This window comes from Herpailurus yagouaroundi, unplaced genomic scaffold (assembly GCF_014898765.1).
Source record: "Herpailurus yagouaroundi ecotype Mexico unplaced genomic scaffold, PumYag 28, whole genome shotgun sequence".
Lineage (NCBI taxonomy): Eukaryota > Metazoa > Chordata > Mammalia > Carnivora > Felidae > Herpailurus > Herpailurus yagouaroundi.
Window position 1 is genome coordinate 164,545,650 of NW_024412376.1, and position 26,280 is coordinate 164,571,929.

Consider the following 26,280-nt stretch of genomic DNA (forward strand, 5'->3'; position numbering starts at 1 on the left):
GGAGAATCCAAGGGAAATCGGGGCTTTTAAAATACCCCTCCCCTCGGCCCAGTGCCAAGTGCCATGCTGATGGGGAAGGTCAAGTTGCAAATGATACTTGTTTTTAACAGGGGACCTAGGAGATCGGGTAGACCCGATGTTAGTTTTCATGACTCAAGGCGGGGGATGCGCTCACGGTACCCCCGAAAGGGAGTCCAAGTGCAGAGCCGAGGGCAGTCTCCCTGGTAGGAGAAAGGGGAGTGGGGGAAGGGGGGGCCTTGCCCACCTTCTGTGATTCAGATGCCAGCTCACAGCCCTGCTCCCTGGCCAGGTGTAGTCCCTGATGTCTGGGTCAGACGTGTGGTGGCCCAGCTCCTCATTTGGGGGGCCAAATGACTCCACCTTTGGGTGTTTGTTTCCTCCCATCTTACCCTCAGTTCGTGAATACGTCTAACCTTGACTTGAACACGGCCAGTTTTAAGGCCGTTGCTGCAGCTTCTAGCCTTATCTGCCATGTTTAATCCCTCAGTTTTCCTAATCTTGGTTAAAACACACCCACCAAGAGCTCTTGAGTTCTCAGGAAGGTTTTGCACGTGACTTTGGTCTCAGCTGCACAGGATGATTGGGTGGGAAGTGAGGCTGATCAGACCGAGGTCTTGATTGAGCCGGAAGGACGCGCAGTTCAGCGCCAGCCTGTGATTTGAGCAGGATCGTAATGCAGCGGTGGCACCGGCGGTTCCCGCGCGGCCCCAGCGAGCAGCACCTCCCGACCCGCGGGTGCCCTGGGGGCGCCACAGTCCCCTTGTTTCTACACGTTCTTCTTTCTCTTTGCTCTTCGTGTCTTCTTTTGGTCGTGGCCGCCAGACTCTGGAAAATGCCCGCTCACGCCATCCGGAGCTCACCGGTGTTGTCTCCGGATGGAAATGTACACCACTGTCCTGACCCGGGCTCGGGCCCAGCCGCCACTGCCCACGGGTCCTTCTCGCTCCTGATGAGACCGCGCCGTCTGCTTCCAAACGTGATGTTTTCACTGGCGATCTCTTCGTTCTGGTTATTAGAATGTATTCTCTTTCCCGGTAGATTAGAAGGTCCTCGAGGGCAGAAATCAGATGCTCATTTTTGAAAAATGTTTGCTTTCTTGTGAAATAATTTTGAACATGGGAATAATGAGAACATGACGGGGAACTCTCGTGTACTCTTAGTCACCCGTTGATCATATTTTCCTGCTTTTGCTTTATTTCTCTCCCCTCCGTTTGGTACTCTTACCCTAAATAAATCAGCGTGTGTTTCTTTTTTTTTTTTTTTTTTTTATATATGAAATTTATTGTCAAATTGGTTTCCAATCAGCGTGTGTTTCTTAAGATTGGGCTTTCTCCTCGCCACGTGGATACAGTTAGAAGACTCAGGGAGGTTAATGCGGGCACATCATGATATCCTGCCGGTTTTCCCCTTGTATCAGCTGCCCAGTGATGCCCTTCATCGTAACTTGCCCCCACCCAGGATCCAGGCTGAGACTGTGCGCCTCTTTACTCCTCTAATCAGGAATAGTTCATAGCTTTCCTTTGTGTCTCACCACATTCACATTTTTCAAGCTAACAGGAGAGTTGCTTAGCAGAATATCCTTTAACTCTGGGTTTGCCTGATGTTTGCTTCTGTGTAGAGACAGCTTACGTGTTTATGGCAGTGACCTCCCGTAAGCCACCAAGTTTCCTTCTTCATCATGCGTCATGGCAGATGCACACGACGTCCGTCTGTTGCATCGTGGCAGTGCTGGCTTTGGTCTGGGGACGTCTGCCAGGTTTCTCCCGTGGGAAGCTGGATGCTCTTTTCTGTGTAATCATCAGGTGACCCGTTTGGAGAGACTGGCAGTTTTCTCACCCGTAGATGATTCCACCTGAATCACCTGTTACTTTGATGGTTGCAAAGTAGTGATTTTTCTAACTCCGTTATCCCGCTACGTTTCGTAGTGGCCATTCTCCTGTAATGCCTTTACCTTCTCAAATCAGTAGCCCGGTCACGTAGAGAACACCACAGTGTGCCAAGGGCAGTGCCGGACATTTCTCATGTAGGCCTGCCTTATTTGGCCTCCATACCACACCTTGGAGGGAAGTAGTATTTTCTCTGTCTCCACTGGTGTAGCAGTGCACATTCAGAGAGGTTAGGTGATCTGCCTGAGGCCACACGGCAGTGAGTTGGGATTTAAACTCCTGTCTGTCAGATCCAACGTGTGCCTACTTTTATATTAGAGAGTTTTGCTGTTTTTGTTTTCATACATAACAAATAATTATTGAATGAACAATGTAAGAACACTCTACTGCAAAGGCAGGCTTTAGAAACTATGTGGAATGGATTTATTGTCTTTTAATGCACTTGTGGTTTGTAGAAGTGGGGGGAAGTTCATTGTTAGTTCACAGTTGAAGTTTGAGTGGAGTCCCTCTAGGGTGAAAGCGAGTGCAGGGAAGCTTGGGGCATCACATCTCTAACTCTTAAAATAGACTGGAGTTAAATTATTAAAAAATATTTTACAGTCTTACGATTGGCTCAAAGGGAAGCTGTAGTAAAGCCATAATTTAAAGGTGGGAGTTTACTTTTCCTGCCTCGGGCTTGTGCTGGGCTGATGGTCAACACCAGGTTCCCTGTAATCTGTCGTGAGTAGGAAGAGTCGTCTGAGGAAGATAGGACAGCTTTTCACTATGTCATTCGTAGAACCCCACGTTCTTAATCTTCCTTCACCATTAAATGAAAACCATCATCCGAGAATTTATCACAGCGTTGTTTCTGTCTTTCTATTCTAATGTTCTCAGTGTTGTGAAAGCTTTATCAGCAGCCTGTGATGATGACAGAAAGCCCAGCTTGGTCTGCCTTCAAAGGAAGCAGTGCTCACAGTGAGCACACAGACCCTGCCTATGGCCACGCGTCAGAGCACTCAGGCCCAGTGCTCCTGGCCCCAGGGGTGGAGGCGCTTAGAGACAGTGGCTAAGTTACTTGCCCAGGGTCACACAGCTAGTCAACTTGGGACCCTTTGTTAATGTCCAGAGGCTGGGGCTGGCCTCAGTGGCAGCTGGATACAGGGCCTTCCGTGGAATCAGTGCCCCACCATGAAGCTTGCCTTCTCTATTGCTTTGCTTTTCAAGCTTCACCGTCCCCTCTCCGCTGCAAGCCCAGATCCACCTTCATTTAAAAATTTTTGTTTACCTTTATTTTTGAGAGACAGAGACAGAGCACAAGTTGGGAAAGGTCAGAGAGAGGGAGACACAGAATCTGAGGCAGGCTCCAGGCCCCGAGCCATCAGCACAGAGCCTGACACGGGGCTCGAACCCACAAAGTGAGATCATGACCTGAGCCGAAGTCGGACGCTCAACTGACCGAGCCACCCGGGCGCCCCTCCCACCCTCATTTGTAAGAGTCCAGCAGGAAGAGCAGGGTTTCGTCCCGGTAGGCCAACTTGGTCATGACCCCAACCTCGACCCCAGCTCCTAGGATGAGGGGACTTTGCTGGCTGGGCTACAAGCACCCGCGTAGGGACTAAGAGTTGGGAGAGGAGGTGCCCCGGAGGGAGTCTGGAGTGATTAGGCGGCTGAGCCGCCAAAAAGAAGCCCTCTCAGAGTACCTGCGTGCAAAGTACACTTTCGTCTATTTTTTTTTAAGTTGATTTATTTATTTTGAGAGCGAGAGAATGAGAGAGCGACAAGCAGGGGAGGAGGAGAGAGAGAGGGAGAGAGGATCCCAAGTAGGCCTCACTCCAGCAGCGCAGAACCTGATGTGGGGCCCGATCTCACGGACCGTGAGATCATGACGTGAGCTGAAATCAAGAGTCGGATGTTCACTCGACCGAGCCCCGCCAGGCGCCCCAGTAGCACGTTCTTCTAAAATGCTGCTCAAGTTTGGGGAAACGCACTCTGGGATTTGTGTTTGAAACAAACCGCTTGCTGTGTTATCCACTCTTCGTGATTTGTTCTCTTTGTTTCTTTGAGGAGTTTTGTCTTTGTCCACCTCCTCCAAGATTGTCCTTTCGTGCTCATCCCTCAGTCTGTGTGATGGCTTTAGGTGTTCTTACAATGTTAGGTCTTTTTAGGTTCCAGATAGGGGGCATCCATCGATTCTGCACAAAAATACAAGAGGGTTTTTCCTTAAGCTTTTTTTTTTTTTTTTGTTCCTTGGGGCATAAAGTACATCCCGACCAGGGTAGTGATGGGTGAATTTTCACAAAGATCATATCTATGTAATGACACTCAGGTAGATAAATAGAACATTACCATCAACACAAGTCCCTGTGTGCCCTGCCCAGCCTCAACCTGCTTCGTGTGTCCAGAGGAGAACCCAGTAGTGTGGCCTGTTTCCCACCCCTTCCTCCTGGCACTTTGCCTCTCTGTCCTGCCCTGAGAGGCCACCCCTGGCTCTCCTGGTCTCTCTGTCTCTCACAGGGCCATCTTCTTCCTCCACGTCTTGCCCTGGGCCTAGAAGGGGCACATTTCCCGAAGGAGAAAGCAGGCTCAGATGTCAGTGCTCCCATGCTTGCCGTAGGCTGCCCTTGCCTGGCACAGCTGTCTCCCACCCCCCCCCCCCGTCTTCTCAAGGCCTGGATGCTTCAACAGGTCCATATGCTTCAGCACAGGTTTGTATGCTGGCTTGGTTGCATATTTTACCTGGCTTTTCTGGTTAGTCTGGGCAGGAGACCTTATTAAATAGTCTATAATATAGACTATTATTAAATAGTAACTGGTCTGCTGCCAGTCCCTTTTTTTTTTAATGTTTATTTATTTGAGGGGGGGGCAGAGAGAGAGAGTGTGAGTGGGGGAGGAGCAGACAGAGAATCCCAAGCAGGCTCCACGCTGTCAGCACAGAGCCCAGTGTGGGGCTGGATCTCATGAACTGTGAGATCGTGACCTGAGCCGACATCAACAGTCAGATGCTTCACGGACTGAGCCACCAGGTGCCCCACTTTTTTTTTTTTTTTTTTAAGACTTCTTTAGAGCAGTTGTAAAATTGAGAGGAAGGCACAGACGTTTCCTGTACATGCCTATCTCACACGTGCAGAGCTACCCCACTGTCCCCCTCTCCCACCCGAGAGGTACGTTCGGTACTGAGCCTGCATTGTGTAATCCCCCGAATTCCATAGCTTGTGTTAGGATTCGCTCTCTGTGTCGGACACCGCCTGGGTTTGGACAGGTGCATGGGGACTGACCTGTATCCGTCACCACAGTGTCCTACAGGGGACTTTCACTACCCCAGACGTCCTCTGTGCTCCACCTGCTCATCCCCCTCTCCCCCAGGCCCCGACATCCATGGGTCTCCTCGTGGCCTCCATAGTTTTGCTTTTTCCAGAATGTCATCTGGTTGGAATCTCACAAAGTGTGGACTTTTCAGATTGGCTTCTTTCACTTAGTGATGAGGGTTTGAGCTCCCCTAGGTCCTTTTGTAGTCCGATAGCTCATTTCTTTTTAATGTTGAATGGTATTCCATCATCTGGGTAAACCACAGTTTTGTCTGTTTAGGTACTGAAAGCCCTCATTCCTGGTATAGGATGTGTCAGAATTTCCTCCTTTTAAAAAAATTTTTTTAATGCTCATTTATTTTTGAGAAAGGGAGTGTGAACAGGGGAGGGGCAGAGAGAGGGAGGCACAGAATCTGAAGCAGGCTCCAGGCTCTGAGCTGTCAGCCCAGAGCCTGATGCGGGGCTGGAACCCATGAACCATGAGATCATGACCCGAGCCGAAGTCAGACACTCAAATGACTGAGCCGCCCAGGTGCCCCAGGATTTCCTCCTTTTTTAAGGCTGAGTAATATTCCATTGCGTGAAAATTGCCACATTTTGCTTTTCCATCCCTCAGCGGACACTTGAGTTTCTTCCATGCTTTAGCTATTGTGAATACCACTGCTGTGAACATGAAACAGTATCTCTTTGAGACACTGCTCTCAATTTTGGGGGGGAGGTGTATAACCAAGAAGTGGAATTGCTGGGTAATATGGTAGTTCTGTTAATTCTGTTTTAAATGTTTTGAGGAACTTCCAGCAGCTGTACCATTTTACGTTCCTCCAACACTGCACGGGGTCCAATTTCTCCGCAAAATCACTAACAGTTTTGTTATTTATTTTTATCACTTATTTTTATAATTTTTTTTTCAACGTTTATTTATTTTTGGGACAGAGAGAGACAGAGCATGAACAGGGGAGGGGCAGAGAGAGAGGGAGACACAGAATCGGAAACAGGCTCCAGGCTCCCAGCCATCAGCCCAGAGCCCGACGCGGGGCTCGAACTCACGGACCGCGAGATCGTGACCTGGCTGAAGTCGGACGCTTAACCGACTGCGCCACCCAGGCGCCCCGGGTATCACTTATTTTTATAGTAGCCATCCTGATGGGTGTGAGGTGGTATCTCATTGGGGTTTTGATTCCCGTTTTCCCTAATGTTTAGTGATGTTGCACATCTTTTCATGTGCTTATTGGCCATCTGGGCATCTGCTGTGGAGAACTGTCTGTCCAAGTCCTTTGCCCGTTTTTGAATCGGGTTGTTTCTTGCTGTTGAATGTTAGGAGTTCTCCATATGTCTTAGTGTTAACCCCCTATCGGGTACACAGTTTGCAAATCTTCTCTCCCATCCTGTGGGTTGCCTTTTCACTCTGTTGACAGTGTCTTTTGACTTAAAAATTTTTATGAAGTCCTATTTATTTTTTCTTTTGTTACCTGTGCCTTTGGTGTCCTGTCCGAGAGATCACTGCTGAAACTAATGTTGTGAAGCTTTCCCTATGTTTCTTCTAAGAGTTTTACAGATTTAACTCTTACGTTTAGGCCTTTGATCCATTTCTAGTTAACTTTTGTGTATGGTGTGAGGTAGGGGTCCCCTGCCATTCTTTTGTAAGTGGAAGCCCAATTTTCCCAGCACCATTTGTTGAAAAGATCGTCCTTTCCCCATCGAATAGTCATGGGACCCTTGTTGAAAATCACTTGCTCATTTTTGTGAGCGTCTGTTTCTGGTTTCTCTGTTCTGTTCCTTTGGTCTCGTCTTTGTCTTTATGCCAGCACCACGCTGCTTTGGTTACTGTAGCTTTGCTGCAGCTCCTTTTAAATCTCCTAACTGAGGTGTATTTTCTAGCTCAGAGCCCGTCATTCTAGAAATGTAGCTGTATTATTGCATTATCTCTATTTTCCAGAGGTTAAGAAAGAAGAATCCCAGTACTGACTACTGAGTAGGGCTGATGACTTCTTTATTCTTGGGGCCACTAGTGACGTGCTCTCGCAGCCTGCCGGCAGTAGGTTAGCATTTCTCTGCCTGGGGGAGAGCTCGCATCCCAGTGTTCCCTGTGAGAGTGCTGTCCTCGTTAACAGTACTGCTGCAGCTGACCCGCCCCGGCTTCCTCGGGTGTCTCACCGCATAGGCTGTATTGCAGCATACATTTACTCCATACACATCGATTAAATACACCTTACACATAGGGAATACGAAAATAAAGTCAGAGTGGGAGCTAGCACTGGTGATGGATACGCAAATTCGTGTCTACAGACTTCCTGAGATATCATAATAAAATGCATTTTTGGGGGGTAAAATCTTTTCATGGAATAGAGAAATGGTTTTGAATGTAAGTAATTGCATTTTTACAACGTGCATTTCTGCTTTTTGTGGATGCCCGTGACATGCCAGACGCTGTGGCAGGCACCAGGCATACAGAGCTGACTAGGGATGGTCCGGGCAGGTGCGGGATCTGTGAGACACTCTGGCTGTGCAGAGCTTGGGACACCGCGTGCAGGGGTGGGGGCAGGGGGAATGGCGGAGGAGAGACCATTTGGGCAGGTGGAAGGAGAAGGAAGGGAGAGTGCATGCGAGGTCACAGAAACAGGAAGGGCCTGATGTCATGAGGCCAGAGAAGAGCAGGGCAGGGGTGCGGGCGGGCGATGAGACGGGCAGGGTGAGCAGATGGACCCTGACGAACCTGATGTGCCGCGTTGGGGGCTGCTGCGCTTCAGTCCCCAAGACAGAAAGACCCTTGGCTCTCGACAGTCAGCATCGCAGGGTGGCCTGTGAGCTGCTGGGTAAGCTGCTTGGGCACCTCAGGGCAGGGAGGCCAGTGAGGAGTGGTCAGTGTTGGTGGAGGACCCAGTTATAAGAACAGATGTCGTTAACCTGAAATGATGCTGGTTTTTAGAGGCAAGTCGCCGTTCTTTTGAGCAGTGAGAAGTGGATTTGTTACTAAGGCCCTTCCTCACATTCTAGCTGTATCTTTCCTTGGCAGGCAACCAAAATTTTAACCTAAACTGGCTTCCGGGGGGAAAAAGGTCTCCTGTAACTAATAGGGGTGGCCCCAGCCTGTTCGATTCAGAGCTTTGACAGTGTCCCCGGGGCTCCCTCCCTGCCTGTCTTCCGCCCCCCTCTGTCAGCTGGGTTTTGCAGCCAGCTTCCAGGGAGGTGGGGGGCCAGTCGCAGGGAGCATGGTTTTGGCATCCGGAGGATGCATTCCGCCCCCCCCCTTTGTTTTCTGCTCACTTTCAGGTGCCCATTTCTGATTGGTCCCGTGCCTGTGTCTGAGCCAATCTTTGTGACCCAAGGGATGAAACGACGCTGATTTGTATTAAGCCAATTGGGGCCTGAAGGTGGGGGTGGCACCAGCCTCATTCAAACACTTGGTGCTTTGGGTTTTTCAGGGCGCTGCTAGCCGGAAGGTGTGGGTGGCAGGGGTGGATGCTCGCAGCTCCCGGCAGACGTCATTATCCCAGCTGTACTTCAGGGTGGCGTGTGTTCCTTTCCTTCCTCCCGCTCCCAGTTTCCTTTTTGACAGAAGGCAGCAAGAGGAAGTCAATCAAAACTCTGGCCTTATGTCACCTCACAGTAGTGTCTGGAAAAGTACTTGGTAATAGGTTTTCATGCTGAGAAAGTTCTTCAGCCGTCTCTTCTTCTGGTACTCGGTGATTGTGTGCTGTCTTTAAGACTATGGCTTTGAAAAATCGTGCTTGATTTTACTGAGTTTATTGAGTAGATATTTGGCACATGTCCAATACTGTACGTTTGCCTCGAAGTGGACTTGTAATGAGTGTAGCATAGGAGACTAAAAACATAACCGCGAACAAGATAGAAATGTCTTGACCTGTTTTTTTATACTGTGTTCTTTTAAAAGCTGAATATTCAGTGCTATTGTTTGAACAATACATTCACACAGTACATGAAGCCAGGGAAAAAATGGAGTAAGGGAGCTCTCAAATATAAGTGGAAAAAACAGAATGCAGAAAACTGTACCTATGGGGCACCTGGGTGGCTCAGTCGTTTGAGTGTCTGACATGGGCTCAGGTCATGATCTCACGGTTCGTGGGTTCGAGCCCCGCGTCGGGCTCCGTGCTGGGAGCCTGGAGCCTGCTTCGGATTCTGTGTCTCCCTCTCCCTCTGCCCCTCCCCCACTCAACACTCTGTCTCTCTTAAAAATAAACGTTAAAAAATAAGAAAAAAAGAAAAGTGTACCCACTATGCTGCTGTGTACCTTTTGCTACAGACTTGATGTTTCTTAATGAAGTCAACCTAAAGTTATAAGGCGAAACAGCGTTTATCTGCAAAATTTATAATGCAGTGAGGCCATTCTAACAGCTAGCTAATAACACCACTGTTCGGGTCACAAATAATGGCAAGCTGCTTTGTACGTTTTCATTCTGTCGGAAGTAAAAGCCCGCAGACTCCCCATTCCGGCCGGCTTTGCATCAGAGTGTTGTCCAAGGTCACACTGCAGATCCAGCCGCAGTTTCCCGCTTGACACCGGGCAAAGGAAACGTCTGTATCTTACAGTCTGTGTGACTGTTCAGTCGCGAGGCTTCTACCTGCCTTTCACGTGGACGAGACTCATCTGCACTGTAATGATGTGCTGAAAGGCACACAAGAGGAGAATCTAACAGTTTTATAAATGCTTTCTGGGCAATTAACGTGTTAAACTCACGCCTGTGGGTTAATGCCAGCATTTGGCAGTATCTGTGTGAAAAGACCTTTTCAAAGATGAAGTACGCTAGTTAAGTCTTCCTCTAGATCAGCATTAACAGGGCAGTTAGGTAAGAAAAGAAAAGACATCCAGATTGGAAAGGAAGAACGAAACCCGTATGTTTCATGCACGAAACGATCTTGTGTATAGGAAATCCTAAGGAATGGAGTGAAGAAAATTCCATCCACAGTAGCATCAGAAAGGGCAAAGTGCTTAGGAGTAAGTCTTGTCAGCTGAAAACGTCATTGAGAGAGATGAAAGGAGACCCTTGTAAGTGGCGAGACCTCCCGTGTTCACGACCAGCAGAGCCCACGTTCGTAAGACCGCCGAGCCCCACGCGCTGATGTGCACCCTCAGGGCAGCCCTGTCCCAGTCCCAGCTGCCTGTGCTGCAGAAATTGGCAAGTTGGTCCTAAAGTCCATATAGACATGTGGGCTCAGAATAGCCCAAAAGATCTTGGAAAAGGAGAACAGAGTTGGAGGACTCGCACTTCTGACCCCAGAACTTCCTACAAGGCAGCACGCATGCAGCTGTATGAAACGAAACAGCATTCGCTGTGTTCCGTGTGTTTGAACAGCACCGTGCTGTGCGGGAAGGATAGTCTTTTCAGCGAGAGGTGCCGAGACAACGGAGCAGCCATGTGTGGGAGGAGGAGGTCGGACTCCTGTTTCACGCAAATATGAACTCCGGCCGGTTTCTAGACCTAAGTGAAAGGAGCTAAGACTGTAAAGCTCTTGGAAGAAAACGTAGGAGTAAGGCTTCATGACTTGGAGTAGGCAGTGATTTCTAAGATCTGACACCAAAACAAGCAGCCGAAGAAGACCTCAATAGATTAGACTGTCTCACAGTGAAAAACTTTTGTGCCTCGAGGGACATCATCAAGAAAGTGAAACAAAAAACAAACCTGGAATTGGAGAAAATGTTTGCAAATCCTGTATCTAATGGGATGTGTGTTCAGAAGAGATACTTACAAAATGGGCCAGTATTTGAATAGACATTTGTCCAGAGAATATGCACAAGTGGCCAGTAAGCACATGAAAGGATGCTCCCTAGTCATTAGGGAAATGCAAACCGTGATGAGACACCACTTCACACCCGTTGGGGTAACTAAAATAAAACCCAGACGGTGACGAGCGTTGGTGGGGATGTGGAGGAAGTGGGACCCTGAAACGCTGCCGGTGTCGTGGGGATATAAACCTGCTTTGAAAATTGTCAGTTCTTCAGAAGGTGGAACACAGAGATGCCTGTGACCCAGCAACTCCACTCCTAGGTGTGTAATCAGAAGAAGAGAAAACATATGCCCACACATATGGGCATACATACAAGAGAAAACTTGTATATGAATATTTGTAATAGCCAAAAGGTAAAGCAATCCGAATGCCCATCAACAAATTAATAGACAGAATATGGTATGTGATTGCAGTGGAATAATATTCAGCCCTAAAAGGGGTGGGGTGCTGACACGTGTCACAGCGTGGATGAGCCCTCAGAACATTGTACTGAAAGCAGCCAGACACAGAAGGAGATACATCGTATCCTTCCCGTTTGTATGAAATGTCCAGAATAGGCCAGTCTGCAGAGACGGTGGGTCAGGAGTTAGCCTGCTGATAGTACAGGGTTTCATTGGAGGCGATGAGTAGGGTTTTTTTGTTTTTTTTATTTAGTGTTTTATTTTTTTAATTTACATCCAAATTAGTTAGCATATAGTGCCAACAGTGATTTCAGGAGTAGATTCCTTAGTGTCCCTTACCCATTTAGCCCATCCCCTCTCCCACACCCCCTCCAGCAATCCTCAGTTCTCCATATTTATGAGTCTCTTACGCTTTGTCCCCCTCCCTGTTTTTATGTTATTTTTGTTTCCCTTCCCTTATATTCATCTGCTTTGTCTCTTAAAGTCCTTATGAGTGAAGTCATATGATTTTTGTCTTTCTCTAATTTCACTTAGCATAATACCTCCAGTTCCATGCACGAGGTTGCAAATGGCAAGATTTCATTCTTTTTGATTGCCGAGTAACACTCTGTTGTGTGTGTGTGTGTGTGTGTGTGTGTGTGTGTATACACACACACACACATACATACCACACCTTCTTTATCCATTCATCCATTGACGGAGATTTGGGCTCTTTCCATAGTTAGGCTACTGTCGATAGTGCTGCTATAAACACTGGGGTGCATGTGTCCCTTTGAAACAGCACACCTGTATCCCGTGGATAAATGCCTAGTGGTGCAATTGGTGGGTCGTCGGGTAGTTCTATTTTTAGTTCTTTTTGAGGAACCTCCATACTGTTTTCCAAAGTGGCTGCACCAGCTTGCATTCCCGGATGAGTAGGTTTTAAAATGAGATGGGGAAGGGTGCTTGGGTGGCTCTGTCGGTTAAGCGCCTGACTCTTGATTTCAGATCAGGTCTTGATCTCAGGGTCATGAGTTCAGGCCCCGCGTTGGGCTCCATGTTGGGTGTGGATCCTGCTTAAAAAAACCAAAAACCCAAAAAAGATAGTGGTGAGGGTTGCCTAATCACCACTGAATTATATTGAAAACCACTGAATTGCACACTTTAGAAGAGTAAATTTTGGGGCGCCTGGGTGGCGCAGTTGGTTAAGCGTCCGACTTCAGCCAGGTCACGATCTCGCGGTCCGTGAGTTCGAGCCCTGCGTCGGGCTCTGGGCTGATGGCTCAGAGCCTGGAGCCTGTTTCCGATTCTGTGTCTCCCTCTCTCTCTCTGCCCCTCCCCCATTCATGCTCTGTCTCTCTCTGTCCCAAAAATAAATAAACGTTGAAAAAAAAAAATTTAGAAGAGTAAATTTTGTGGTATGCGAATACAACTGTTATTGTAAAAAATTAGCATTAACAGACGAACGTTTGTCTTTGATTTTGATGGTAGGGAACATTAACTGTGTACCCCAGAGAAGCAAATGTTTGATCTCCTCTCCTCCCCCAAGAGTTTTGTCCTTCTCGTTAGTAGGGCTGAGAACAGAAAATAGTACTGAATTATAGTTTGAATTCCATCAATAAAAACACTGTGAGACTTTCTCTGCTTTTTGTAAAAGTACCTACAATTATATCCTTGGTGATCCTCTTGGCCTGCCAAGTTGAAAATATTGTCTGGCTCTCTACAGAAAACGTTTGCTGTTCCTTGGTCCCTTGCTCCAGCACCTTGTTTCTTCTGCCTGGTATCTCTCCTGCTCTAGTCCAAACTTCTCTTCGCTCTCGCAAGGCTCCACCTCAGCCACCTTTCCTTCGTGGGAAGCCTCCGCTTAGCAGCCAAGTGAGCTTCCTAAGTGCTTCTTGTACCATTTCTAATAGCAACAGCCATACCCCAGTCTTTTGCTTCTGTGTCTGTATTTCGCACCAGACTGTGCACGTCTGGCAAGCAGGGACTCTGCTGCGTTCGTTCTTATAATCCCTGGTGCCTCAAGAAGACACTTCAGTCGTTACTGGATGAATGGGTGAATCCACATTCGTGCATAAACCTCGGGATGCCAAACAGGAAACATGAAGCTAATGCCAGATTCCCGTTGTAAGTGAAGAGCTGCAGGAGCTCTTCTCATTTCTCCATATTCTTGACCTAATACGTTTTCTATGAAAAAAAATATACAGCTTTAAGAAAAAAATTAAAAAAAATTTTTTTAATGTTTATTTATTTTTGAGAGAGAAGGAGATACAGCATGAGCAGGGGAGGGACAGAGACAGAGACAGAGGGAGACACAGAATCCGAAGCAGGCTCCAGGCTCCCAGCTGTCAGCACAGAGCCCGATGGGGGGCTTGAACTCACGAACCGTGAGATCATGACCGCAGATGAAGTTGGACACTCAACCGACTGAGCCACCCAGGCACCCCCCCCAAAAATTTTTTTTAATGTTTATTTGTTTTTGAGAGAGAGAGGCAGGAGGAGGGGCAGAGAGAGGGAGACACAGAATCTGGAGCAGGCTCCAGGCTCTGAGCTGTCAGCACAGGGCCTGACGTGTGGCTCAAACCCACAAACTGTGAGATCACGACCTGAGCCCAAGTCAGACGCTTAACCAACTGAGCCCCCCGGGCACCCCCCCCCCCCCCGCCCCCAATATAGCTTTGACTATTAAGGGAGTATGGCCTAATTACAAGAAAAATCAGAAAATAAAATTAGTGTCCTCCTCCTACTCACCAAGAGATAAGCTCCTTAGTGACCTCTTAGTTCATTTCTGAGACATTTTAATGCACATCAGTGTGTGCGTATGTGCAAATGCGTTAATAAAAAAATGAGATCGTCCTTTTGTATAAACTGTTTGTCTTACGTACACTGTGAATGGCTTTGTGTGTCAATAAATATGCTTCGTAATTTCCGTAATGGCTATAATATCTCATCACCTGGATGAATCGTAACTTATTTAACCAAGTCCTCCTTATTTGGCATTTCAGTTGTTTCTGCTGGTTTGCCTTGATTGACCGCTATCTGATCAGCATTGCAGTAGCTAAATCGTGCGCACGAGGGCGGTTATTTGGTTAGGATAAATTCTCAGAAGTAGAATTATTAGACTGAAAGTGCATGCCCATGTTTGAAAAGTTGGACACGTGTTGTCAGACTGCCCTTCAGAAAGAGCACCTGTCCATGTGAAGTTTGAAAGTGCCTTCTGTCTGCCTAATAAAACTTGATTGGGATCTTTGAAGGTGTTACCTCTGCCGGGTAGAGAGATGTTCGTATTGCTCAAGGAGAAAGAGCCAATCCCAGCAGCTCAAACAACAAGGAGTCCCTTTTTCCACAATTAAATAACGTTTCTGCCTTCTTTGCTCTAAGTACTATGAACAGTAGAGAAAATGACATTTCCCTCTGCCTTTGGAAGCTTCGAGTCTGCATTGTTATGGTTTTGTCCAGTCTCCCTGTCAGAGGACAAGCCCTGTCTCTGGAAGATACCACTGATAAGGAATGTCCGGTTTCAGGTGTAGTCCAGCCAAACACATTAGATAATGGAAATATACTGATATACTCACTTGGCCATCAAACACATTTCCCTTTGGAAAATTGGAATTGACACCACTCGGCCAGAAAAATCTGGTTTGCAGGTTCATGAGATCTGCAGACATGCCCAAGAAATTAAGTAGAAGTGTGCTAATTATGATGGGTGTAGATGGAGGGATTGTTCCCCCGCTCTTATCTGGTGGCACAGATAAGAAATAAAAGTGATTTCTGTGCATTGGATCAAAGTAAAAATTGGGTTAGATGGCATGTGATTTGATCTTTTATTTATTTATTTTTTAATGTTTTAAAATGTTTTTATTTATTTTTGAGAGAGACAGAGTGTGAGCAGGGGAGGCACACACACACACACACACACACAGAGAGAGAGAGAGAGAGAGAGAGAGAGAGAGAGAGAGAGAGACAGAGAGAGAAAGACACAGAATCCGAAGCAGGCTCCAGGCTCTGAGCTGTCAGCACAGAGCCCAATGCTGGGCTCAAATTCATCAACCATGAGATCATGACCTGAGCTGAAGTTGGCGCTTAACCGACTGAGCCACCCAGGCGCCCTACATCTTTTAAAATCTTTTGAGTTCATTATTATTATGCTTTTCCTTCTTTTTTCATCTTATTCATATATTCATATCTGTTTCCTGACGACCCACTGTAGGCCATGTCCTCTAAGTAATTTTTAAAATGTTGCCTTTGTCTGTCATTCTGATCTTTTTTCCCTTAATGTCCACTGGTTTTAATCATAATTTGTTAAATGGAAACCTTTTTAAAAGGCAAAACAAAGTAGCAAAGCAATTCAAGATACTACTTAAAGTCCCAGTTGAGGGAAAGAGCTATAAACTTACATCTTGGAATATTATATAGCCAAAGAATTTGTGGTAACGTGGGGGTAAGGTTTACAGATCAGTAAGTTAAGTACAATTACAATATTCTACAAATAGTGCGAGTTCAAATCTCTGCTTTTTAAAGCATACAGAAAAGACCAAATGAAGCAGTCCAGATTATTCTAGTTTTCACTGAATGGTAGGCTCACGGATAATTGTGCCTTCTTCCTGCTCTTCAGTTTTTCTTCGAATTTTTTTAACGGGCATATGTAACCAAGGGGAAACATAAAATGCCAGCATAAAATATTTTATGTGTGTTGCTTTTTAGACGATAAGGTGAAGAAGTAGGGACTGAACCGTTTAACTGTTAACTGTTAAAATCTGGTAGTTATAGGAACACTATCAAAAGAGTGGGAAGCACAGAAGAGAAGACATTTAATTGTGAATGATTTGGAATTTATATGAAATTTAGATATACAATACTTGCATTTACTTAAAAATGTCTGAGTTCGTTAGCATTTACTTTGAATGTCAGTGGGTCAGGTTCATCAAGATCATAAATAAGGTAATGATAATCTCAATAATAGATATGCCAAATGAATGGATTCTCGTCAAGCGCTCTGATTGACAGTGTTCTGTGGTCTCTTATTAGCGGGTGCCATTCTGTGATGAACATACCTGGTAGGGAATGTGTGTGTGAGCGTGTGGGAAATAATAGAGTATGAAACTTGTTATTTCATCTTGTTCATTGAACTCTGTCTAATCTCATTTTAGGAGAATGACATCTTCCTGGGCTGGGAAAAAGGAGCTTATAAGAAATGGGGAAAGAGTAAGAAAAAGTGCTCAGATCTAACTCTAGAAGAAATGAAAAAACAGGCTGCTGTCCAGTGTCTTCGTTCTGCTTCTGATGAAGTAGGTTTGCATTTTGTTTCTAATACTTACGAGGAGAAGAAAGAGGCGGGGCAGGGGGTGGGGCTAAAGGTACACAAATGCAACGTCTTGACCAAAACAACTTAGAAAAATAAACTATTCATTGTCTTACCACTGTGATGTGAACACGGTCCTTTTTTCCTTTTTGGTATTTTTCTTCATAAGTTGAGTTTTATAAAGTACATTCTTTCATAAGTGCTATTAGAGTATACACAAAATTTTGTGTCCTTTTTTTCCGATTTAACATGTTCTATCTTCTTACATTATCTTCATTCTTTTTAGTGGCTAAGTTATATTTCCTCAAGCAATATTCCAACAGCAATATAATATACTCTTTATTACTGGCTATTTACTTAGTTTTTTTTGGGGGGGGGGGGAGTTATCTCTACGTTCAGACTCCTGACTCCCAAGATCAAGGGTCCCATGTTCTTCTGACTGAGCCATCCAGGGGCCCCTACTTAGTTTGCTCTTGAGTTTTTGTTACGCTCTCCAGAGTGTTTCCACGTGTGGCTTTTCCGTGTCCTATATTACTTTTAGCTGCATTCCCATAAGTGGGGTAGCAATGCTGGTATTTTAAGGACACTGTCTTTGTTTATGATTCATAATTTTTTGTTTGTTTTTTAGAAAGTATCGTAAGATTTTTTTTTTCAGCTCCGTGCCTGTCGCGTTGCTCTACGAACTGAGCCAGCCAGGTGCCCCCTATAAGATTATTTTTATCCATCTTCTAATACTTCACGTAAAATATTTCTCCTGTCCTTCATGCTGACAGAACAAAATAGATTTAGAGTAAAATCACCCATTTAGATTAATACTATGCAATTCTTATTACTCAGGACAAGACGTACTCTTGAGATCATAACCACTTAGAAAATTATGTTGCTTTCACCACTGTTTGTGATGGTGCGGTTCAAAAAGTACCTTTGTAAAGCAGAGTCGAATTGGGAGGATTCATACAAGTTACTGAAACTGCCTCATGAGCTGAGTCCTCTAAAGGCTGATGTTGGGGTAACCAGGGTTGCCACATCTGATAATCTACAGAGGTGTATTCTTTGTGGCTGCCGCCCACCACGCATGCCTCTTGAGGTTTGTTCACTGCTTCCCGGCAATGTGTTCTCCTCCTGCTCAGAACCGTCTGTGAGAGCCCAGGCCCCTGGCGTGGGCTCCCGCTGCCTCGTGCTGCCTCACGTCCTCCACTGCGGGTGTTCGTCCTGGCTCCCCTTCGTCGCCACGCTCACTGTGCTCCTCGGGGACTGAGGCTGTGAGCTGCCCGTGTGTTCATGTCCTGGTACCCAACTGAGCGAGTACGATCACCGGCGGTACCGCATTTCTCTCTAACGGAGTTGAATGCTCAGTGTTTAAGGAGTGTTCCTTGTCGTCCCGCCCTTGTCCTCTCCCTCTGTTCTCCCCTCCCCTCCCCACCCCTTTGATTTGTTAACCTCTGATCTCGCGAAACTGCTGCCTCGCGGACTGTGGGATAGGACTTTGGAAGTGACCGCTCATGGGTGGTCTTGATCAGGTACCGCTTCGTTTTGGCAAGTGGGACGTAATGAGCCTGGTCTAAGGAGTGGGAATACACCTGCAGCACACAGGGGACTCGCGATGCCGAGTGCTGGGGACGCAGGGCCGGAGAGCAAAATGATGGACAGCCAGAGTCATTTTCTCTAATGAGCCACAGTCTCTCCTCCGCTTCTCTCTCTGCTTCTGGGTCATTCCCTCTCGGCTGAAGGCTGGTGGAAGCTGGGACCCAGCACCTGTCACCTAGGGAGGAACACAAGTGGCCGGGAGTCCACCGGTTTGGATGCGTGGCAAGGAGGGGGCAGAGGTGCCTGGGGGGGTCCCGTCCTTGAGCAGTGTGCTTGCTCACACAGAGACAAGGGGGTGGTCAGATGCTTCCTCAAAAGCCGTTTTCTACCCGACCCAGAAGGGAAAGTGATTTGGAGTTTAAAATGGAGAGGTTAGTTCAGGTAAATTCTTTGAGCAAATTCCAAAGAAGCTGCTGAGTCATGGTTGGGAGGAGAATGCGAGTTGAGGGTTTCAGTCTGGGAAGGGATCTTATTTCTGCTTTGGACCAGAGTTGCTGGGAAATGACTCTTGCCTGGACTCATGGCGGAGGGAAGCTGAGTGGAAAACAGGGCGCCCCGAGCGAACGGCCGAAGAATGAGGAGTGTGGGCCCCTGCTCCCCGGCCTGCTGAGCTCTCGGCCGGTTGATGCTGGCCGGGCGTGGCAAGTGCTGGCGGCCCCTTGGTGCGCGGTGGACAGACTCAGTGCGGCGCAGACGGAGGAGGGCGGTTCTTGACATTGTTGCTTTGCAGAAATGCTTTTCCTTGCTGGGAAGCCAAAGCTGGGAGTTTTGTTTACAAACCCAGTGAAGTATACTTGTCCAGTTTCTTCTTATTTTGTAAAATAATTGTTGCATTGCTTTTTCCTAATGATTGTTTTTAATCCTATCAACTGAAAATCAGCTGAGGAAACGAACCCGCCAGGCATGTGCCAGGAGCTGGGTGCGAGCTTAGGGAAGAGCTTAGGGAACGAAGGAAGCGGAAGAAGGAGGTTCTCAAGCCCCGCCCGCCTTGTTCGGACCGCCCGCTGTGATGTGTGTGCATCAGCACAGCGTCCTCAGGCGGGCTCTCCTGGCTTTTGGGGAGTCAGTGGAAAGAACCTGGGGGGGAATATCCTCTTTCTTTGTGGCCTGTAACAACAGAAGGGAATCACTGTGCATGTTCATAAACTATAGGCTATACGTCCCCAGGCTTTTCTTTCTAGACTCTGCCTGCTGGCTGCAGTGAAAATAAAGGCACAAAGAGGTCCTACCTAGGAAATTAGAACGCTAACGTTTTGCTCTCTGTTTGGGCCACAGTGAATGTTGGCCTATGGGTGTGATGTTCATTTCCTAGGACTGAGGATGGTGATGTACGTGGTTCCGCGCTTTCCCACCCAGCCACTGCCAGCTGATCAGAATCAAAAGCCGCTAGACAGTTTACAGTCTGACGGAAATGCTAGTGATGTAACCGCGAGGGTAACCTGAGTGCTGCTATCGTTCTGTTGGGTAGGCCGGTAGAGGTGAGGTTAAGCGTTACCTGGGACATGAGTTCTTTTCTCGTGACTTCCACGTGTGCCTGTGTCACGATTACAGGTACGGCGTTAGTCGTTGCTGTAAAAGCAGCCGTGGCATCAGACTCCAGTGCGTCATGGTTGCCGTGGAGAGGCTGACTTTCCGGACTGTGCCTCTCCATGCTCGTGATGTGACTGTGTGTCTCCTTCCACTTTGTCCCTGCAACAAGTTGTGCCCCACATCACAGCTTTGACCTGCTTACCTCAATGTTTTGTCACAGAGGCATCGCCAAAACAGCACGAAACACAGTTATGTCAAACTTAACTGTACACATTGTTAAAATTTGACAAAGAATTTGGGCGGTTGGTGAGTGTTTATTCCTCCAGGAGATCATGACCCTCACGGGCCTTGCTGTTTGTTTGTTAGGTTCTGCTGAAACTGCCTCTGCCAGTTCCCTTTGCTTGCACGTGCAAAGAACACACAGTTCTCTGGCCAGCCATTTTCTTTTTTTTTTTTTGAATGTTTATTTTTGAGAGAGTGTGTGTGTGAGCAGGGAGGGGCAGACAGAAGGGGAGAAAGAGAGGATCCCAAGCAGGCTCTGTGCTGTCGGCACGGAACCTGATGCGGGGCTTGAACCCACAAACTGTGACATGAGCTGAGCCGAAACCTAGAGTCGGACGCTCAACCGACTGAACCCCCCCCCCTTCCCCCAGCCCTTGGCCATTCATTTTCTGTAGCATGCTTTGCACCTGCTGTGGCTGCATTGTAACAGGGCCCGTAATGGGGCTGGTGCAGCTCACACGTCCCCCAAATGTGCTTTTATTAAGTGATGCTTTCCTGAGCTCTCTGTCTCTGTTGTCAGTGGACGCGGTATGTGCCTGAGGTTGAATACATCCAGATCCCTTGCCCCGTTTTAAGAAACATAAAAGAGCGTTGAGGTTTGTCAGCTATCGTTATTTACAATCCTCAAGTTTAGTTGGCTCTGCCTTCTCTGTCCCCAGGGTTCAGGCTTTTCATATTGTTTTAGTTTTGTTTTCATAATAAGTAGTTCTATTTCTGCTTGTTTTAATGGAGCTTCTGAAAACTGCACTAAAGGTGGTAGTTCGCCGTCCATTTGGGGGCATCCTTGGAAGATGAGCTGCACCCGGCCGTCGGGGGGCCGTAAGTGAGGCTCAGAGGCAGTATAGCTTTACGTTTTGGGTGTCGTCCTGCCCCACCCACCCCATCGAAGAGCCTCGCAGAGGATTGATGCCCCGGCTACAGCGGGGCCCTTCGTCAGTTGCTCATGTTCTCACACTGACCGAAACCCGCCAGTAAGAGTAATACTCCATCGTAGTATTTGCATATGTGGTGTTCGTAGGCTGTGCCGGGTTGGATATACAAGATACAAAAACCATGTTACGTGTTTCCTGGCAGTTTACTGTTAAAGTTAATTTTGACGATGTATTTGCACACTGACTTCTGAACTTAACTCGTTCTGGATAATAAAACAAGGATCAGAACAATGGTAACTAACATTTATGGAGCACTTACAATGTATGAGATTCTGAGCTGTGCAAGAGGTGAGGCTGTGCTCCCCCTGTAGGCCAGACCCCTGAGAAGCCCGTGGCTAAAGCTGAGAAGGCTCACGGTGGCTGTGTGGTCACAGCCAGCCCTGCCGAAGAAGCCTTGGCCTTATCTTCTCACTCTAGGTGGAGGGAGGGGCATTCAGGGGCACCTGGAGGCCGATGGGAGGGTTTTGGCTCTTCCTCGGGGAGGTGGCAGAGGGCTGGAGGGTCTGGAGCAGAGGCTAGTGTAACCTGACTTTGACACTGATAGGGCCCCATGGGCCGCTGGGCTGGGGGTGGTGGGGGGGCAGGGGAAGACTCCGAGAAAGCGGTGGTCTGGAAGGTAGAGGACCGTGAGCACTAGTTGGATTCTAGATATATTTTGAAGGTAGAGCTGACGGCCCCATTTGGAGTGGAGAAGAGGAAGGAACCCAGCGAGGGATAGCCAAGGTTTCTGGTCTGAGCAGCTGCAAGAATGGAATTTTCATGTCTGAGGAAAGGAAATCAGGGAAGAAACACTAATCCGTGGGTGGGTGGGTGGGTGAGGGTGTGAATGGAGCTTTGAATGTGAGCTCCCAGGGAGAGGGCCAAGTGGAGACTCCGGAAGGCGGCTGGGTGGTTCTGGAGGAGGCTGGACAATAGACCGTTGGCTTGTGTGTGTATCTCGCCCAGACCTGGCGCGCCCCTGTCTCTGGGGCCAGGTGGGAAGCTGCATAAGGAAGACAGTAAGGTGCGGTGAGGCCTGTGGGGCACCGGCCCAGCCCCGCACTAGCTGGTTGCGGCCATGGCAGATGTGGTCCTGATGGGGCCTGAACTTCTGAGCTCGCTTTAGGAAAGGTGGGAAATTGTGGTTTCTGCAGGAAATTCCTGACTTTTAAATGTCAAGAAGTAAGGGTAGGAGAAAGGCAAGAAAGGGGGAACAGCTGCTATAAAATCTGTGGCTGAGGGGAGTGAAAGGGTGAGGTGCTGTGGCGTGGGACGTAAAAAAGGACCGAGTGCGCGAGGGTGCAGAGGCAGACGGGGGAAGGTACAGAGAATACGGGGCATTGAAGAGCCGTGTGCCTGGCTTCAGAAGTAAGTTCTTACAAGCAAAGCCCCCCTCCCCCCGCTGCGCTCTTTCCCGATGGCGCGTTTGTCCGTCTCTCTCAGGTGCTCCCGCTGTCCTGAACGTGGACTTGTCCTTCCCGTGCGTATCTGTATACTTTCGCTAAACACTGCTTCGGGAGCACACCAGTGGGAGATTTTCACATGTTAACTTTATGTGAGCGGAACCACACTGCACATATTTTGCAACTTCTTTTAGTCAACATCTTTGAAGTTTTATCTGTGTTTGATAACGCGATTAACTCCTTTTCACTGCTAAACAGTTGCCCATTGTAAGACCATATAGCTGTTTATCTTCTGGCAACGGACCTTTCGATTCTGTCCTATTTTTGACTGTTAATAAAGAGTACAGTAGGGAGCACTCTGTACACGTGTCCTTGTGCACACGCAGGGCTTGTCCGGGGAGCACTCTGCATACGTGTGCCCTCATGCACACACAGGGCTTTTCTAGAGGTCGTCCGGGGAGCGCTCTGCACGCACATCCTTGTGCACACAGGGCTTTTCTGGAGTTGATATGTGGATGTCAGATTGCTGGATTAGAGTCAGGGTGTTTTAACTGTTTTACCATCACGGGCTTTTATTTGGTGAAAGCTACGGGACTAACCAGAAAGATACACTAACCTGTTGTTACGTGCATTCTTTCCGTATGTGCCCACTCTTGGCTTCTTTAAGAGATCGTGCTTTCTAGATTAAAAATAACTGTTAAATTCTGTGTTGAGGAACTGGGCTACTCTTGTTAATTGAACCGTGAGGTGTGAGGAATAGTGTATCCGAACATTTGACCCAGAGCCCAACAAGCCTCTGTGCCTGAATCTCCTTCAGGAAGTCTAGTTGCTACCTACCGGAGGAGTGTGGGTGTCTGAAGGGAAAAGAAACTGCCGTTTCCAAAGTAAAGTAAGCAACAGAACATTTTTCTACACATAGGGTCTGCCTAAACAAACGAGGTGTGGCGATGGAACAGGAGGGTTGAAGAGCTTTGCTCCAGCTGAAGCGTTCTTTCTTTGTAGACAGTGAGATGGGGGCCCAGAGAAGTCCAATGACTTGTCTGGCGTTTACACGGGACGGCGCGCCTGACGCACCCGGATCACGCACTCCTGGCGTCCCATTGCCCCGCTAAAGACGATACAGAGCACAGTTAACTTTTTTCTAAGGCTTGATTAACCTATTTGATCGTTACTTACAACAGAGGCTGACATCCTCCACTTTCTGTGACAAATAACTGTCTTTTGCCCATCGTTCTAAGAAGATGTAGATCCTGTCCTCCCTCGCACGTGACAGGTATGTGACGATATGTATCCAGTGGCTGTGTCTCTTCTCTCACATCGTATTCTAGAGAGCAGATGTACGTGAGAGCTGGAGGTAGCCAGCGGGTACATTTTTGTAGCTCTTCCTGTGGTCGAGGGCGGGAATCGCAGCCCTCATGCAGGTGCCGTGGCAGAAACAGCTTTTCATTTGTTTGGGTTTTTAACGTTTTTTAAATCTTAGGCCAGGGATGTTGGTTCCGCACAGCCCACGCCTCACCCACCACTTCCTGTTGCGCTATGCCTGACCGCCTCACCTATTCCTCTAACTTCCCTGGCTGCCAAAGGCGTGAGCTCGTGAACGCTGGTGCGCGTTCTCCCTTGTCTCCCCTGGTGCTCTTTTGTTTACTGGCTTAACGTTAACTTCGTTCTAAGTTTTAAAAAGGTTTTTAAAATGAAAGTGGTCCTTCACAGTGAATCGTCACCAGTAATCCTGCCTCGGTACCTAGTTGGGTTTCCTCCCACGAATCTTCCAACTCTGCTTTAGAAGTTAAAACCCGAGATCTGAAAAATTGTAAAAAAGAGCTCCGTGCCCATGCGGGGTGGGTCTGAGCAGAGGAGTGTCGGGCCGTCTGTACCTGGGTTGCTTCCGCATGACAAAACACCCCACAGCTAGGTGACTCACGCTAGCCGTCTGGCTTGCTCCCAGTCGTGTGGGTGAGCCAGGGCTCGGCTGGGAGGTTCTTCCGTGGCTGGTCTTGTGTGGGGTCTCACGCTGCTGCAGTCCAGTGGCCCTGGGACCGGAAGACTTGTCTGGCCTCTCAGCGGGGAGGCTGGCTGTGACGGCCGCACAGCCAGCGTAGGTCTGTACGTGCAGGGGGCCCAGGAGTTAGCACTCCAAGAGGGTAGGGGTGGGGGGCCCTGGCTGGCGCCCCACCGTGGGTGGGGCCGGCGCTGGGGCCGCGTGCCTGCAGACACGGTTCCCGGGGGCACAGAGCGCTATACTTTTCCATCCTGGTGGGGATGGAGGCAGGAGGGGACACCGGGCTCCCGGGAGGAGGGAGGGTGTGAGATACCTTAATGGAGACGCAGGAGTGAATGAAAGCCGGCGAATTGTCCGAATCGCTGTCCAGCTGCCGCAGCCTTGAGGGTGAGGAAGAGACATTGAGGGGACTGGATGACCTCCTCACGTTCTGAATGTGACAGTACAAACGAAAAAGCTCAGCACGAGGGTTGGAACGTGGAGCGGAGGAGAAATCCCCTGCAGAATTTTCCACACCATTTTCCGGGTGTGGAAAGCGAGTCTGTGGCGGGTGAACGATTAGGGAGCGTCACGGGGCGAGCCCTGGGATGGTGTTCAAACCCAGACCTGTTTTGACTCTCACATCGCCCACCGTGAGCGGACCGGGCAGCTCGAGGACCCCGAGTGTCATTGGTTAGTGACCGCAGGCCTGGGGTGGGAGTGCCTGTCCAGCAGTTAGGAAATTCCCAGTTCAAACCATCTGTGCATAAAAGGTGAACCTTTGAATTGGTTAGAATGGCGACAGAAACCTCTGGACGTGGAGAGGAGAGAGAACAGGGTGGGGGAGTGTGTGCGATTGACTGTGTTTCCTTTATGTTGGCGATGAGGAGGATGGCTGGCGTGGAGAGGGCGGAGACGTCCTGAAGATGGGAACCAACGAGAGAATTTGCCGGAAGCAGCGGGACAGTAGCTGCAGAGTCTGACCGAGGCTGGGTCTCCATGGAAAGCCCGGGCCTTTAGCTTCACCCCGAGCTTCTGTGAAAGGGCGTGGCCATGTGGGGCCCCCCTGCCCGGGCAGAATCCAGAGGACTTGGAGTTCTCTGGGTCAGGTTAATTATCTTTCTTACTCCTCCAACCTCAAACTCCAGTCAGAGCAAAATTTATTTATTTATTAATGTTTATTTATTTTCGAGAGAGCACAAGCAGAGGAGGGACGGAGAGAGAGAGGGAGATGCAGAATCGGAAGCAGGCTCTAGGCTGCGAATTGTCAGCACAGAGCCCGATGCGGGGCTCAGACTCCTGGATCGTGAGATCATGATCTGAGCCGAAGTCGGACCGTTAACCTACTGAGCCACCCAGGTGCCCCCAGAGCAGAATTTAAGGGCATTTTAGAAATTGGGAATCCAATAGGGACATTCTGGAAAATGAAAACCATCAACAAAATCTAGAAGTGGCATCGACGTTTAGATGACTGATGTGACGGGCATTCCGATGGGGCCTCACATGTATGTCATCCTCGTTGGGCCTCGAGCCTCTTGAGGGGGAAAGTGTGGTCTCAGGGTCACGGGTAAAGCAGCACATGGGCCCTGCTGCCCGGTGCACGTGTGGCGGGGTGCGAATTCAGACCCAGGCCGGTGGGACGTGGGAGCCCATTTCTTCTGAGAAGTAGGCGTTACTACAGTGTAAACCCCCGGAGGACAGGGTCCTGCCTGTCCGTGGGTCACGCCCAGCCCAGGTGTGCTGTCGACCGACCCTGCTCATGACCGTTGGCTGAGCCAGTGATAAAGCAGTGAATGGTCGTGCATTCAGGAACTTGCCAGTCCCCACGTGTGCATCACCAGCTTCCAGATTTGGAGTTCCGGTCCTTGAATTTTAGCTGCTCTTACTGTGTGGGGGGGGCCTTTCAAACACGCTCCTGGGAATCCTGGGCCGTACCTGTAGGCAGTGCAGTTAGGAACAGCAGTGTGT

At 48.5% G+C, this 26,280-nt stretch overlaps 1 protein-coding gene across 5 annotated transcripts in view; it reads left to right on the forward strand.

Annotated features, from left to right (window-relative positions):
- The window catches only part of KIAA0232 (KIAA0232 ortholog), a 94,853-nt gene that overhangs the window by 35,545 nt on the left and 33,028 nt on the right, over positions 1–26,280 (forward strand). For 4 of the 5 annotated variants that reach the window (XM_040488471.1, XM_040488481.1, XM_040488444.1 and 1 more), the window contains exon 3: positions 16,470–16,607. The exons of the other annotated variant lie outside the window; for it this stretch is intronic. In XM_040488471.1, the coding sequence (XP_040344405.1) occupies positions 16,470–16,607 (138 nt within the window). The remainder of the gene's footprint in view (positions 1–16,469; positions 16,608–26,280) is intronic. 5 annotated transcript variants of the gene reach the window in all.